The sequence below is a fragment of the Dermochelys coriacea genome, chromosome 8, assembly GCF_009764565.3.
Source record: "Dermochelys coriacea isolate rDerCor1 chromosome 8, rDerCor1.pri.v4, whole genome shotgun sequence".
NCBI classification, from domain to species: domain Eukaryota; kingdom Metazoa; phylum Chordata; order Testudines; family Dermochelyidae; genus Dermochelys; species Dermochelys coriacea.
This window is the reverse complement of record NC_050075.1, coordinates 917,897-933,364: the sequence shown is the minus strand read 5'-3', so window position 1 is coordinate 933,364 and position 15,468 is coordinate 917,897. Positions and strand designations below refer to the sequence as shown.

At 60.0% G+C, this 15,468-nt stretch overlaps 2 protein-coding genes across 4 annotated transcripts; one reads left to right on the top strand and one right to left on the bottom strand.

The window, feature by feature from the left end:
- Positions 1-1,384: 1,384 nt before the first annotated feature.
- Positions 1,385-8,569, bottom strand: RAB24 (RAB24, member RAS oncogene family). 2 transcript variants are annotated; one of them, XM_038412777.2, is made up of 9 exons: positions 8,436-8,569; positions 7,403-7,689; positions 6,761-6,829; positions 6,366-6,444; positions 5,751-5,818; positions 5,164-5,263; positions 3,785-3,835; positions 3,090-3,152; positions 1,385-1,863 (listed from the first exon to the last, which is right to left on the bottom strand). In XM_038412777.2, the coding sequence occupies exons 2-9, from the start codon at positions 7,517-7,519 to the stop codon at positions 1,799-1,801; spliced, it is 612 nt and encodes a 203-aa protein (XP_038268705.1). In that variant the 5' UTR covers positions 7,520-7,689; positions 8,436-8,569; the 3' UTR covers positions 1,385-1,798. The 2 variants fall into 2 exon arrangements, with proteins under 2 accessions (XP_038268705.1, XP_038268707.1); XM_038412779.2 differs by lacking the exon at positions 6,761-6,829.
- Positions 8,570-8,599: 30 nt separating this feature from the next.
- Positions 8,600-13,404, top strand: PRELID1 (PRELI domain containing 1). Of its 2 annotated transcripts, none has more exons than XM_038412776.2 (5): positions 8,600-8,733; positions 11,579-11,804; positions 11,957-12,070; positions 12,320-12,398; positions 13,091-13,404. In XM_038412776.2, exons 1-5 carry the CDS (start codon positions 8,642-8,644, stop codon positions 13,228-13,230), a joined length of 651 nt encoding a protein of 216 aa, XP_038268704.1. In that variant the 5' UTR covers positions 8,600-8,641; the 3' UTR covers positions 13,231-13,404. The 2 variants fall into 2 exon arrangements, with proteins under 2 accessions (XP_038268704.1, XP_043347436.1); XM_043491501.1 differs by lacking the exon at positions 13,091-13,404 and adding an exon at positions 12,816-13,050.
- The last annotated feature ends 2,064 nt before the right edge of the window (positions 13,405-15,468 follow it).

Here is a 15,468-nt window from a genome sequence, read left to right as displayed (position 1 = left end):
GGGAGAGAGCAGCCATCTTTTATACCAGGTAATATCTGCAGAGTTAGGTGCCGAGATCTCTTCTGCCTCCCCAAAAGGATGCACAGAAGCCTGGGGAGAAACAGTACAACATGCAGGTCTTTGGGGCCAGTGCACAAAAGAATCAGCTACAACAGCGTTCCCTGGTGCTCATAGGGTGTCTTGGGCCCAGCCTCTATCTCAGGAAGAAATGTTCATGTGTCTGAGAAGACAGCTCAGGTTGGTGCTGACAACATCATTACCCATTTGGGGGGGTGGGGTGGCAGTGCTTACAAAGCAGCATAGTGGGAGCGTATATTGGCCTTTTTCTGGAAGATTAGCTGATCAAAAACAGTGCTGGGTATGGGGAAAGGAATTGAGATCCTGATGTGTGCGCTGAAGTAAGCATGGACCACTAATCTCCATGCTTGCTCCCCAGAGCCAAGCCACGGGCAGAAGTCCCTTTGGCCAGAGCGCCTCAAAAGTTTTGAATTGGCTCACAAGCTTCAGAATGCTCTCTAGCTGAAGGCAGCTCTAAGGGCCTGTCCTGAGGGTTTGCTGCAACCTGGCATGGAAACCAGTCAAGGAAGTTTTATCTGTGGTACTGGAAGGAACAGGCAGAGCTTGGGATAAATGAGGTGACCTGATCCTACCTCTACTTTTGCTTAAAGCTCAGGCTCAAAGCTTTGGCGTTGATTTTATTCTCCAGTGCACTTACCCAGTGAGAAACTTGAGAGCCAGTTCCCAGAGGCACCAGACTGGCTCACCTATACTGGGAAGGAAATGTCTAAGCTGGTTTCCTGCATTTCACCACCACCACATCAGACCCAGGTTCCCACCAGCTGTTGTCATAAGGCTAAGATCAGTCCTGAGTGGCTGGAGCTGCATATTGTGGCAAGAGAGCACTGGGCTTCTGTAAGCCAGCCAGGGCAGGAAGTGGTGAAGGGGGCAGAGAGCTGTGAATCAGCCCAGCTGCCCTCCAGGTCAGTTCAGGCACCGCTTCGTCCAGGGGCGGGACAGATTTCAAGCTCTTCAGAGCCTTTGACTAAGCATCTCTACTAACTGAACTCAGCCTGGCTGCGGTGCAAGTGCAGAGGCGCCAGGGAACAGAGGAAGTTAGAGAGGCACGACAGTAACACAAATCCCAGAGGGAGCTGGGGAGGGTTGGTTCCTCCTCAGGGACAGCTGCAGTGAGCTGGAGGAGGGTGAAAACCTTGGGCCTGGGAGCCATGTTCTCATGCTACAGTAGGGGGTGCAGGTTCCTGGCCAGCTGCTGCTGAAGGGACACATTCCTCCCTCCTGTGGCAGGTACATCCCCCCCAGTCACAGGTCCCAAAGCACCAGCTCGGTCAGCCCTGGCTTCCCCAAGAACACCCAGCTGGCCTCATGGACCACAATGCACTTTATTTACATTTGTATAACTTAATAGAAGCCATTTAAATAACCTACAAAGAATCAGGCAACATATCCCATGGAACACACTGGCCATAGCTACACATGACCTGAGCTGCAAGGAGCCAGCTGGGGAAAGCAGCTATTCCAAACACTCTTCACTAATGTGCAGGCACCTGGTGTCCGTCACAAGGCAGCAGAGTCCTGCCAAAAGTGGAACAGAGCCTGTCTCTCCTGTAGGACCACAGCAGCTTTGCTTGTCAAGTCCCATGGACGGGAGAGCCAGGCACGGGGGATCCCGTACTCCAGGGTGCCAGGCGTTCCGTACAGCAGGCAGAAAACAAACAGTCCGAAGAGCAGGAACTGCTACCCCAGCAGGCTGGTTGTATTTTGGCAGCGGGAGGTGCGCTCAGTGGTGGCAGCAGCTGTAGAAGTAGGTGCTGTTCTTCTGGCTCAGGTCTACACCTTCACCCTCTGAAAAGAGAACACGAGTGAAAAGGGGCTGCTGCCTCTTCTGTGCCCCCCTCAGCTGGATGCTCTGTTTCAGCCCACAGAATCAGTCTCTGTAGCCACCATTCCAGCCTGCTTGCCAGCCCTTTTACTAAACTAAGGACAGGACGGTGGGCGCCAGACAGCTTAGGGCAGAGACACAAGTGGAACAGGTCTTAGAATCCACTTCTCTAATCACAGCCCCTTGAATCAGGGAGCCCTCAAACTAAAGAGCAACCCTGCAAGGTTTCCTGCTGATCTTCTGGGTTAGGCGCCTGCGGGCCCATGCCCGGGAACATGCCCGCCTGCTTCCTCTTCCACACCGGCCCCTCCCAGGGCTGAGGAACGCATGGCCGAGCGCACCCCCTGGGCAGGGTAGGGCAGAGCGAGACCTGCCGTAGAGCACAGGATAGGAAATGCAACTGACACACAATGAAAACTAAAGAGCAGTGTTTCTCTCCAGCCTTTCTGCTCTAGTCACCCGGGAACAGATGGAAACGGGATTTTCAAGTTGACAGCAGCCCCTTAAAGCTCCAGCTAACTAGGAGCTTGTCCTGCCAGCGCCATTCTCCATGGCACATGTCCCCTTCACCGTCAGACACCAACCTGTTCTCCTGGCGCAGGCCCTTGGGGAATCCATTGTTCCCTGCACCCCAATACGCACAGGAGTTTTGCTCTCCTGTGCACTAGTGACTCTCCAGCGGCGTGTGGGGACATCAGTCCCTGCTAACAGATGGAGGCGAAGGGGGAGCCAGCACCACCTGACTCATCTCCCTGCAGCCCAGCACCACTGCTATGAGCTGCGCTGATGCTGCAATGAAGGCTGGGTCCCTGCATCTCACCTTGCAGCCCCAGCAGAAGCAGCAAATAAAGAAAATGGGTCTGGATCAGCAGGGACCTGCGGCAGCACTGAGAGCAGATCCTGCAGGGACTCTGTGGGAAGCAGCAGCCAGGCCGCTGCTCCTTTCAAGCCAGCAGCTCAGAAAACACCCAGCCTCTGAACCACCACGTCCCTTGCTAGGACGCCAACGCCCTGAACGTAGGCCTGGGCTGAACTGGGAGCATTAATGAAGGGGAAGTGCCACCCGTGGGCTCCCCTCGGGCACGGTGACAGACCTACCCCAGCTGGAGAATGAGTGGAAAAGGTTTCACTGCCACTGACTCAGCTGGTGTGTGGGACGCAAGGCAGCGGGTCCTGTCCTGCCACTCACCTGTCATCACCTGGAAGGCCATGAGCTGGACATAATCCTCAGCCACCTTCTGAAACAGCTCATCTGGGACAGGAAGGGGAGAATGAGCCCTTCCTCCACACTCCTAGCACAAGCTGCAGTGGGGCCGGGCTCTCGGGAAGAGACTATTCCCCAGTGTGGGGCATTGATGAGAAGCCCTGGGCAGGAGGCTGGGGCAAGGCAGACAGCCCGCTGCAGGGAACTTCACTTGAGCCACTGCACTCACCCTCCAGCACTAGAGAAGTGGGGCAGAATCTGCTTCACCACGGAGGGAGCCAAAGGGGCAAGGGCCAGGTGTGACCCACACCTGCCTTCTCCTGTAATGCTTATGTGCAGCCCGGGTCCCAGCATGGAGCCAAGCCAGTGCATGGCATTATGGGACTTGTAGTCTCCACAGCCTGCTCCCTGCATTAGCCCTGATAGGTCAGACAAGTAATTATGCTGAACTTCTTCCCACTCCTGGTCAGCAGGTGCTCTGCCCCCCTCCCCTCTCCTCCCCGGCATTGCTCTCCCACAAACCCTGTCAGCAGCCAGCTCCTGAGCACACCTTGGGGTGGGTGCACAGGACATGTTTAGGTAGGAAGATGGCCAAGACAGCGACCCCCTAACCTGTACAGCCACCCCCGCAGTCTGCTGTGGCTGCTGCTGTTCTCCAAGCACCCGCTGGGGCAACTCACCTACGCTCTGGCCTGTCTTACTGGAGGTTTCAAAGAGCTCAGCTTTAATCTCTGAAACACAAACAGGTTAGGGCCAGAGGGTGGCTGTGCTGTGTGCATCAGGGCTAGAGGCGGGGGTGGGAAGGCTCCCCATCACCACCCCCCGCCACGCCCCCAGGATTCCTCCTGGTAACCACCCTGAAGCAAGGGCTGCTGCCAGGGTCACAAAGGCAGCCAGCAGGCAGAACAAGCTGGTTCCAGCCCCTCTGCAAGGACAGGACGTGCCGCTTCTGCCCAGCTCCTCGCCACACCCCGTCAGCACTATCTCCCACCAGCTGGCACACTGACCAGCCCAAGACTCTTCTCTGTGTGGGGACATGCTCTGAACTTGGCACAGCGTTGGCAGGGCACAGGCTCAGCACTGAGCGGCTCCCACTGTGACATTCCCAGCTCCTGCTTAACTCCCCCAAGAGTGTGGGAAAACTAACAGCAAATCAAGCCAAGACCTTCCCTTTCATAGAATATCAGGATTGGAAGGGACCTCAGGAGGTTCTAGTCCAAACCCCTGCTCAAAGCAGGACCAACCCCAACTAAATCATCCCAGCCAGGCCTTAAAAACCTCTAAGGATGGAGATTCCACCGCCTCCCTAGGTAACACATTCCAGTGCTTCACCACCCTCCTAGTGAAAAAGTTTTTCCTAATAGCCAACCTAAACCTCCCCCATTGCAACTTGAGACCATTACTCCTCGTTCTGTCATCTGCTACCACTGAGATCCGCGGAGCTCCATCCTCTTTGGAACCCCCCTTCAGGTAGCTGAAGGCTGCTATCAAATCCCCCCTCAATCTTCTCTTCTGCAGACTAAATCATCCCAGTCCCCTCAGCCTTTCCTCGTAAGTCAGGTGCCCCAGCCCACTAATCATTTTCGTTGCCCTCCGCTGGACTCTCTCCAATTTGTCCACAACCCTTCTGTCGTGGGGGGCCCAAAAGTGGACACAGTACTCCAGATGTGGCCTCACCAGTGCCAAACAGAGGGGAATGATCACGTCCCTCGATCTGCTGGCCATGCTCCTACTAATGCAGCCCACTATGCCATTGGCCTTCTTAGCAACAAGGGTACGCTGCTGACTCGTATCCAGCTTCTCATCCTTTCATCTCCCCTCGGCTCCCACTCTGCAGGTGAATGCTGGCTCCCCTGTTGATACTGGGGAGAGCCAAAGACTCTGCCCGCTGAACTGGGACTAACGTGACAGGCGGCCAGCACCGGACTGGCATAAACTGAAGCTAAGAGCAGAGCACAGTGGGGTGGTGCCTGGGACTCCAGAGCGCCACCTCCCCTGGAGCGCGAGGGTGACAGCAGCAGGGCAGAGCCATGTGCTCCGAGGAAAGGCAGAGACGTACCATCTGCGTAATCCTGCACATCATGGAAGTCAATGCTCCGATTCTTCCTGTCCTCTTCCAACAGGTCGCTCTTGGTGCCACACAGATAGATCCGGCAGTTCTGGAGCAAGGAAAGAACAGGGCAGTCATCCGTGCAGAAACTGCTCAGAGAGAATAGCTTGCAGGCACCTCTAGGAACCCCCCCAATGCATGCACTCTCCCCAAGCACGCTTCCCACACAAGCCACAATCACCTCGCCGCACCCACATAGCAACATGCCACACCACAAGGCCTTGCCCCTGCTCAGTCACATACTGACCCCCACACAGGTGTATGCAGACTGCCCGGAGCACAGCACCTGTGTGCAGTGAGTCTCCAACCCTAACCTGGGGCAGACACCCCCGCCAGCGGAAGGACAGGTGGGGAAGCCCCAAGCCTTATGCTGGGCTGAGTGTGACGGGGCTCTCACTGCCCTGGCCACTTCTGGAACCAGCTCCTCAAAGGAAGGAAAATCCCTCCAACTTTTCACCCACTCAGGGTCTCCAGAAGGAAAGCGTGAACTAACCCCCCTGCCCAGAGCTCCAGGCTGGGAGCAGAGAGCAACTCACCTCCTCAAAGTTCTGCAGCTCGGTCACCCAGAACTTAGCTCGCTGAAAGCTACTGCTATCTGTGAGATCTAGGAGATGGGAGAAGTCAGACGCTGCCCTGCCGAATGCATTCTCCACAGCTGGCCCCTCCCCAAGCCACGGCCTGCCCTGTGCCTGCAGGGAATCAGCAAGACCCAAAACCAGCAAGAACAGATGCCTCATGGAGGAGTTGTTCAGCTAAGAGCTGAAAACAGCTTCAGCAGCACTGAGGACCCTCTCAAGAAGCCAGAAAGCTGCCTCGACGCTGGGGGTGTGGGAAGGTGCCATCCTCCACCCTGGTATCTGAGCCCCTCCTTGGGCTTGGTGTAACATTGAAAATTCCCCCCTTCCAGGAATTAAAGAAATAGACAGGAGCTAGCAGCATACTGCCAGGGGCCTCTGCCTCCCCTGCTCAGAAGGGCTGGGAGTGGATTGCCTCATTTCCTACAGAGGAAGCTCCCTCAGGGCATGGCTGGCCAGCCCCTCTCCCCACTACAGACTAGTGACCGTGCATGCTCTGGGGTGAGGAGCACCTTGCCAGGTGCTGGGAATGGCATGGCTGCAGTGACAGCCAGGCGCCCTGGGCAAAGCCCTTACCGTAACACACGATGGCAGCTCTGGCCCCTCGGTAGTATATCCGACTCATGGCCTCGTACCGCTCCGACCCAGCTGTGTCCTAGGAAGAACAATAGAAAAGTCATCACTTTCCGTGCCCCATGGGTGAGATCCCCACCCTTGCTCTGTGCCTCCCGCCCAGCCAAGCTGAGGCACCAGCAACAAGAGAACAGGAAAGGTTACCCAAGCTAGGCCTTAGAGATAGCCACGGGAGAAGCCAGCTGCTCAATGGCGCTCCATGCAGAGCCCCCGGCTGCCAGGGCACCCTTTCCCACAGCAGTTTCCAATCCGAAAATGGGGAAAGACACACAGGTTTCTAAGCACCTAGAGCTGTGGGCTTCTGGCAAGGTCGTGAAGCCATTTCAAATCAGACTCACCCAGATCCCTAAGGTTACTGTCCGGCCCCCAACGGACATCACTTTGGCCACAAACGCAGCCCCGATCGTCTAAACAGAAACAGAAGAGATGGAAGCAGCAGTTCGCTCAGCATTTCCTGGTCTCTCAGGCTTCGCCTCTCAGCTTGCCCATCCCAAGCGCCCCGTAGAGGGACAGTGGGTTTTACGAGTCCCGGCCAGTCTCCCTACTAGTCAACTCCCTTGCCCAAGCTCATTTGCTCTAGGTGTCGTGTGACTCTGGACAGTTCCACTTTGTTTCTAGTTGTGGCCACTGATTCTCAAGCACTGATCCAAGGGGCTTGGATGTGTTTGGGCTATAAACAAAACCTTCCGCTGGCATTTCAAACAAGTCTTTGCAAAGCTTTCTACCTGTAGGCAAGGAGAGCCAGGCTGTGGGGTGAAGGACCAGATGCAGCCAGGAAGCCAGACCTGCCTCCAGAGTCCTGGCCAATGTTCTGCTCCCAATTGCTGGCATCCCAACTGTGAGGAATCGCATGCAACTCAGCTGCCTTGGGATAATTATCAAGGTCCCCTTTAGCCATTCGAGTCTCCATGAGTGGGGCGGGCAGCCTGCCTCCTCCCAGGGGGATCCCCGAGGCAGCTTGGGCAGAGGGGCATGCTTACGTTTTGATAGGGTCCAACGAGGAAGCGGTTGTGGACATATCTCTCCACCAGGCTGGTCTTGCCCACATACTCCTTCCCCAGCATGACTACTTTGACATCCACACGCTGCCCACTCATTCTCCAGCCACTGCCAGCGTGGGCCCGAGCCAAGGGCTTCCTGCTGGTGCCTGCAGCTGGACCCCAGGCCCCCTTTGTGAGCTCACTCTACCTGCCTTAGCGAGAGAGCCGGCCAGCGCAGGGGCTCCGTACGCAGCCAAGGAAAGAAAGAGTCAAGCGGAGAATTTCACCTGCAGCAAGGAGACACCAAGGAAGGGATGAGCTGACACTACAGACCGTGGGCAGGAAACCACTGCCGTTGCCAAGCCAGCTACAGTCTCCCGCATGGCGACAACTGCAGGCCCATGGAAGCCACGGGACATACCCGCTGGCACCGGGCACTCGCCAAAGGCTAAGGAGCTGTGCAACGCAGGGCCCTGCCACCCGCAGCACCGGACATCACGAGCTCCGTGCGGGGCCCGAGGCTGCCCCACAGCGCAGGGGAAGGCGGCAACCGAGAATCCCGGGGCTCAGAAACTGCACAAGGGACTCCCAGGCCGCAGGGCGGCCAAGGGGCTGGGGAGCAACGGCCAAACCGTATGGGGGGAGCAGGGCATGAACCGGGGCAGGAGCTGGGGGTCATGAGGGCGCCATAGGGAGCAGCATGGGACCAGAGGAAGCTGGGGGGCGGGAGCCTGATGAGGAGCTCGGGTGCGGGGGGGAGAGAAACGGAGACAGGAGTCTGGGGGACCGGTGGGGGGGAGCTGGGGCGGATGGGGGGCTGTGGGTGGAGCGGGGGCCTGATGGGGTCCTGAGGGGGAGGAGCCGGGAGGGGGTCCCGGCGGGGGGGTCCCGAGGGGGAGGAGCCGGGAGGGGGTCCCGGCGGGGGGGTCCCGAGGGGGAGGAGCCGGGAGGGGGTCCCGGCGGGGGGGCTGCGGATGGAGCGGGGGGTCCCGGGGGGGTCCCGGCGGGGGGGGACCCCGCGCTCCCGGCTCACCTCGGCCGCATGGTGCCCGCGGCCCCGGAACCCCTGGCCCCGTCTCGGCGCCCGGCGCTGCGGGCCGCTCCCGGCTGCTCTGGGGGGCGGGGCTCCGGCGACCGGAAGTGCGCGCGGGGCGGGCGGCGGAAGCGAGCGGCGCGCGGCCTGTCCCGGAAGTGGCTGCCGCGTCCCCTCCCCCGCGTGGCGGGCCGGGCCGCGAGCCCATGGGGAAATACTGCGCGAGCCTGGGCGTCCTCCGCGGGCCCTGGGACCAAGTGTTCGCCGCCTTCTGGCAGCGCTACCCGAACCCCTACAGGTGAGCGCCCCCCCCGCCCCCGCCCCTCCGCCCCCCCCACCGGGACCCCGCCTCTCGCCCATCCCCCGCCCCTGCCCCGGGACCCCCCCGTACAACCCCCCTCCGCCCCCCCCACCGGGACCCCGCCCCTGCCCCGGGACCCCCCCCCGTACACCCCCCCTCCGCCCCCCCCACCGGGACCCCGCCTCTGCCCCGGGACCCCCCCCGTACACCCCCCCTCCGCCCCCCCCACCGGGACCCCGCCTCTCGCCCATCCCCCGCCCCTGCCCCGGGACCCCCCCGTACAACCCCCACCGGGACCCCGCCTCTCGCCCATCCCCCGCCTCTGCCCCGGGACCCCCCCGTACACCCCCCCTCCGCCCCCCCCTCACCGGGACCCCGCCTCTGCCCCGGGACCCCCCGTACACCCCCCCTCCGCCCCCCCTCACCGGGACCCCGCCTCTGCCCCGGGACCCCCCCGTACACCCCCCCTCCGGCCCCCCCACACCGGGACCCCGCCTCTCGCCCACCCTCCGCCTCTGCCCCGGGACCCCCCCGTACACCCCCCCTCCGGCCCCCCCACACCGGGACCCCGCCTCTCGCCCATCCCCCGCCCCTGCCCCGGGACCCCCCCGTACAACCCCCACCGGGACCCCGCCTCTCGCCCATCCCCCGCCTCTGCCCCGGGACCCCCCGTACACCCCTCCTCCGCCCCCCCCACCGGGACCCCGCCTCTCTCCCATCCCCCGCCTCTGCACTGGGACCCCCACACACACACATACCAGGACCCCACACCTCGCTCCCATCCCCCACCTCCCGTGGGGGCCTCTCACGCACCATGCATCCCCCTCCAGCGGCCCCCGCACCACCGTGGCCCCACAGCCACCTCCGGAACCCCCCTGGCACCTCCCCTTTCCCCACACTGGCCCCCCATCCCCCCACGGGGCAGGGGCGTGGGTACAAGGAGCCGCTCCCCAAGCAGCTGTGGGTCGGTGCCCAGGACTGTGCGCTGTCCGTGTGTTCTCTGTGCCTGAGTCCTCCTCTCTCCTCTCGCGGGCTGGAGGGGCCTGCATGGGGCGTGGTGCGGGGGCCTCTTCCTGCTGCTGGCCCTGGGCACCGAGCACTGCTTGCTGTGCCTCGCCCCACGGAGTCGCTGCAAGGGGCAGTGGGGGGCCTAGACTCCAAGGCCAGAAGGTGCCAGCGTTGTGTTGGCAGGCTCCTGGCAGGGAAGGGAGATCTGTGTCGTGTGCCAGCCCTTCTCTGAGGAGGGGTGCTGGGTCTGGCTGAGACATTTGTCCCCAGCCCCTTGTCCTGCTTGTGACACACACACACACTCTCTTACACTTGCTCCCAGGACCATCCGCCCTAGAGCTGACTTGATGCGCCCAGCGTTTCTAACCAGCAAAAGCCAGTTCAGTGACAGTCTGCTGCTCCTGTGGGATCGATCCGCTGCCTGTTTCCAAGGTGTGGTCTGCCAGCGCCACAGCTCTCTTGCATTGCACCACATTCCAGGCAGCCGCTCCCACTGAACACGGAGACTGAAACCAGGATGTCTCCTGTCAGAAACTCCTTCCATTGCTCACATGAGCTTCACTGGCCACCTCTCTGGCTCAGGAACGTTTGATTACCCTCCTGCAGGTTCCCTGGTGGGTCCTCCTGCCCTCGATGCAGGAGGACATCGTCTTGCATCCCAAAGATCCTACTATGCATTAACCTTTAAACCCAGCTGTTGCTGTGCCCACTGCTGACATGCAGCCACTTCTGGGGTGATATGCAGCAGCTGCTGAATAGCCGCACACCAAGGTTACAAAGCTCCTGGGGCCAGGAAGTGAACTGAAACGACGTGGCTAATGTATTATTGTCATTTTACAAAGTGTCTGTGGCCCAGCACCTGGGGTGTGTTTTGGCAGGCGATGCAGGAGCTCTGAGTTCATGCTTAGATTCTCCAAGGTGGGCCGTAACGTCCTGGGGTGTCATTGTTATGGAGTAGTTGCCCCACAGGCGCTGGTTTGCGTGCACTCCGTCTTTTCACAGTTCCTCACCTGCCAGCACAGTAGTATCTCCCCTGGGCCTGTGGGGGCTGCTGCGAGGCGGGCCAGGCCAAGCCTTCTGATCATGCATTGTCACCACTGTCCCCTCTCTGTGGTCTCCCACACACAGCTTGGGCTGGAGCTGAGCATAGAGTGAGCCGGGCCCCATTCCTGTCCTGGGCCAGCCACTGCTGAGACACCCACCCAGTCCGCTACTCCCCTCCAGGATGGGGCCATCCGGTAACCTCCCTCCCATGAGCTGCGTCAGCAAGGAAGTGGAACTGGGGATGCTGACACAGCTTGGCTCCCCTGGAATTTCTGTGAAATGAAAACCCAGTGATATCTCAAATGATTAAATGTGCAGGGCCTCTCCATTAGCAAAGAGAACCTCCAGCAATACAGCACACCTGGCCCCATTCTGGGGCATGGGGTCAGTACTGTTTAGGGGGAGAGAGTGCCTCTGAATCACCGACACTGCTACATCTAGTGCTGTTTTGGGTCCAGTACTGACTCCTAGGGGAGAGCACCTCCTACTGACGCGTCTACACGCTCCCTGCTGCGTCTACACGCTCCCTGCTGCGTGCACTCCGTCTTTTCACAGTTCCTCACCTGCCAGCACAGTAGTATCTCCCCTGGGCCTGTGGGGGTGTTTTGTGTTTTGTGTTTTGCTTGGGTGTCTCCCGTTCAGATAATGTCCCAGCACTAACTATGCTCAGAAACCAGGATCTGACTGGGTCCCAGCACAGACCGCTGGGGCTGCGTGTTGGGATGTTGGATCCAGGAGGCACAGACTTAAGCCTGACATCCACCCTCCTCCCCTTGCCTTTCTCACCCAGCAAACATGTCCTGACCGAAGACATTGTGCACCGGGAGGTGACAGCGGACCAGAAGCTGCTCTCCAGGCGGCTCCTGACCAAGACCAACAGGATGCCGCGGTGGGCAGAGCGCTTCTTTCCTGCTAACGTCTCCCACTCTGTGTACATCCTGGAAGATTCCATTGTGGACCCGCAGAACCGAACCATGACCACGTACACCTGGAACATTAATCATGCACGTCTTATGGTGAGTGGCTAGGGCAGCAAGCAGCGAACCGGACCACAAACGCTGCTGCCTGAGGTAACCCAGCTCCTTCACCCCAGAGCCATTTGGTCCCCTCAGTCCAGGGTGCATGGGCAGTGGGAGCACTGAGCTGATGCTGCTGTCATCTCCTGCAGGTGGTGGAGGAGCGCTGTGTTTACTGTGTGAACCCAGAGAACAGCAGCTGGACTGAAGTCAAACGGGAAGCATGGGTCTCCTCCAGTCTGTTTGGCGTCTCCCGAGCCATCCAGGTGAGTGGCTGCCATGTTCAGTGCATCCCCGGAAGCCTGATGCATCCTGATGCTGCAAGCACCAGCCCTGTGGCCGATAGAGGCTGATTCTATTGGGTGCTTAGTTTGCAGCCCACAGGGACCCCCATGGTACAGGGAAGGAGGGAAGGGCACTTACAGACCACTGGGTTCAGAAGGCAGCTTAAGCAGATCACCAGCTGCCTGGGCCTCCTTGGTTGAGGCTTGCAACTCCGGTCTCTCTTGTTGCAGGAGTTTGGCCTGGCCAGGTTCAAGAGCAACGTGACCAAGAGCACCAGGGGTTTTGAATATGTGCTAGCTAAAATGCAAGGTGAGTGCCTTGGCCTCTGGGGACAGGGGGGGCCTGCACTGGCAGCAGATGGGACTGGGGATGGCAACATGATTTTCCAGCCAAGGGTTGTTAATGATGTCACAGCCCTGCAGCCACCTCTGGATTGCAGCTGCCCTCACCTCCCCCTGTGGGAGCTGGCCTGGGCCCCAGCCACACATCCCTGAACATTTCTCTGCACCCCCCTCAGGCACATCCCAGTTTGGGGACCTCTGTTCTAGTGGGTTTAGCAGCTGGCCTGCAGCAAGGTTTGGGGATGGTGGTTAAAAGGGCTCCCTGTGCTCAGGAGGTGGGTGAGAGGTTCCAGCAGCGTCAAGTGGGCGTGTGCTGCACCCACGAACCAGCAGGGAGACAGCCTGCCATCCGCAGCCTAACGAGGCACCTGGCCTGTGCCACCAGGTCTCCTCCCTGCTGCAGACTCTGAGGCTACAAAGGGCATGCTCGAAGCAGGTGCTGTTGAAGCCAATAAAGGAACTGGCGCACGCGCACACCCTGTTGTGCCAGGACACTGGCTCCAGCCCCACAGAGGCTGTGACTGCTTGCATCAGCCTGTTGCCCAAGAGCAAGAGGAACCTTTCTATCAGGGCTGCAGCCCTCTGAGATCCTGAGCTATGGGGAGTGCAGGGGAACAGCCTTGCTGGGCTACTCAGCTGGGTTACACTTGCTCCTCGTAGGAGAGGCTCCCTCCAAGACCTTGGTGGAGACGGCAAAGGAGGCTACTGAGAAGGCCAAGGAGACAGCCTTAGCAGCCACAGAGAAAGCCAAGGATCTGGCCAGCAAGGCTGCCACCAAGAAGAAGCAGCAGTATGTGTGAGAAGCCATCCCCCTTTGCTGCTGGCACGAGTGCAGAATAGCTCCGTCCCGCACCTCACAGCGGACAGGAGCCTCTCTAGAGTTTATATTTTTTAATTGAAACTGTACAAGTCTGACAATCAGCTGCAGCGAGATCCTTACTAAGGTGTAACTATCATTAAAGAATCTACTTCCACCAGGGGCTGGGCTGGACAGTGAGGGCTGGCAGTGCTCCGCACAGGTTCCAGTAGTGGCCCTGGAATGGTTGTGTCTGGCCCCTAGCTCCACTGACCCCGCCAGACCAGCAGAGCACTGAGGGACAACCTTGTGGTCCTGACTGGAGCTCTGGCCAGCTGGGACCCACAGCAGCTTCCTGGGGCAGCTGCAGCTTTGCTGAGGTGCAGGCTCTCTAGCGCTGCAGAAACTCCAAAGGCAGATGCTTCCTTGCAGCACCTGTGATGGGCAGGCCCCTACCAGAGCTGTCTGAAAGCAGGGGGAGCCCCATTCCCCATTGGAAGGCAAGCAGCACACTTGCTTCCCTACTTACAACGAAGGCCTCTCTCTCTTCAGAGGGAGAGCTGGGTTGTCTCCTCCTCCCCCCCTAAGTGCAGTATTTATTGCCCCCTGCAGCAGCAGGCTGCTCCCACTCAGAGGGTGACTGTCCCCTCTCCCACAGGCCCCATCCTGGCAGCTCCAGACACTTTAGCTATTGGAAACCAGGCTAGGCAGCTCCCTCCCCATGCCAGCCAGTGAGGTTTAGGCCCCCCCGAAGCTGTCCAGGTGCTGCCAGGCTGCGCCCCAGGGAGGCTTCAGCCTGGGGTTCGTCTGGAAAGATGAATGCCAGACTGCACACCCCTTGCAGGAGCTGTGGCCCAAGGGGGTGGGAGGGTAGGGGGCTTTCCTGCAGGAGGCTCTGCAGCTGTAGTGAGGGGGGCATGCTCTGCAGAAGAAACAATCCTGGGACGAGAGCCCTTGGCAGTCGGTGTGGTGTGCTCCTGCAGGACCTGCCCAGAAAGGCCTGTGTGGGGAGCCCTCACTCAGGGCACCATCTGGCATAACCAAGATTTGCTGGAGCAGTTATGTTCCCTGCTGAAACTGGCCAGTCCTTCCCCGTCACTGCCACCTCATGCTAGTCCTTCCATATCCATCTCGGCCTCAGGGCGGGAAAAGGCAGCCCTAGCTGGACCCAGCCGGCCAAGCCATGAGAGGACCCGTTCACAGCCCCCTGCCTGGCCCAGCCCCCTACAGCTGCAGATGCATGGAAGCCACTGTGGGATTCTGGGGTGAAGAGTAAAGAAGCCTCCCTGGGAGCAGGGCATGGGCCTCTCTGCCCCGGCTCAGGGTGCGGGGCAGAGGATTCACCAGCAGCCATAGCTGAGTGGTGTTACCAGCACAGCTGCAGCAAGGGGTGGCCCTGGCCCAGCCCTGGGGTTCATTGACTTTGGTTGGTGCTTGTGTGTGAGCCTGGAGGAGTCCATGCTCTTGGCCCTGATTCCCTGGCTGCTGGGAGCAGAGAGCAGCTGCTCACACCTGAGCCTGTCCAACCTCCACACCGTCTGTACCTTGTCCTCCAGCATGGAGGCACCAGGCTGGGCTGCTGGGAGCGGACAGCTTAGCCTCCCAGCACTGCCCTACCCTCACGCTGGGCCATGTCTAGGAGCCTTCTGAATCCAAGCCCTCCTGAGCTTCACAGCTCATCAGTGCCACTCAGCGGGCTCTGCCCCCATGTGCTGGGCAGGGAGAAGCCCAGCTCCCTGAGGGCTCACCCTGCTGCGCAGCTGGGCCAGCACAGAGGGTGTAACAGGAGCCCTCTGCTCACTGGATCCTTCTGCTCTGTGCAGGCGAGGGGAGCTCAGGGCTAGCCCCCAGCCAGGCAGAGCAGGGCCCCCGGCACCTCTAGCTCCAGCAGGTGGCATGGGGCAGCCACGTGCCCCTCCTAACTGACACCTGTCCCGAGCCTGGCCGCTGCATGGGAGAACCCAGAGCCAAGCCTGGGCCAGCCCAGACGGCACCTGCTGCGCAAACCCCACAGGCCAGGCCCAGTGTGACCTTGCCAATAATTGAACTGCTGAGGTCCCACCCTTTTGCACCAAGGTCCTGCCCCACATGCTTCCTCTCTCGCTGGATCCCCCAAGGAGCCCACCTGGCACCTGCAGGTAGGAGATGCCCAGGCTGAGCAGGGCCTGGTGCAGGTTGATGGCCAGAAACTGGACCCCTGGCCACCCTAAATGGCACCTGGGCATAGAAGCCAAAACCTGGC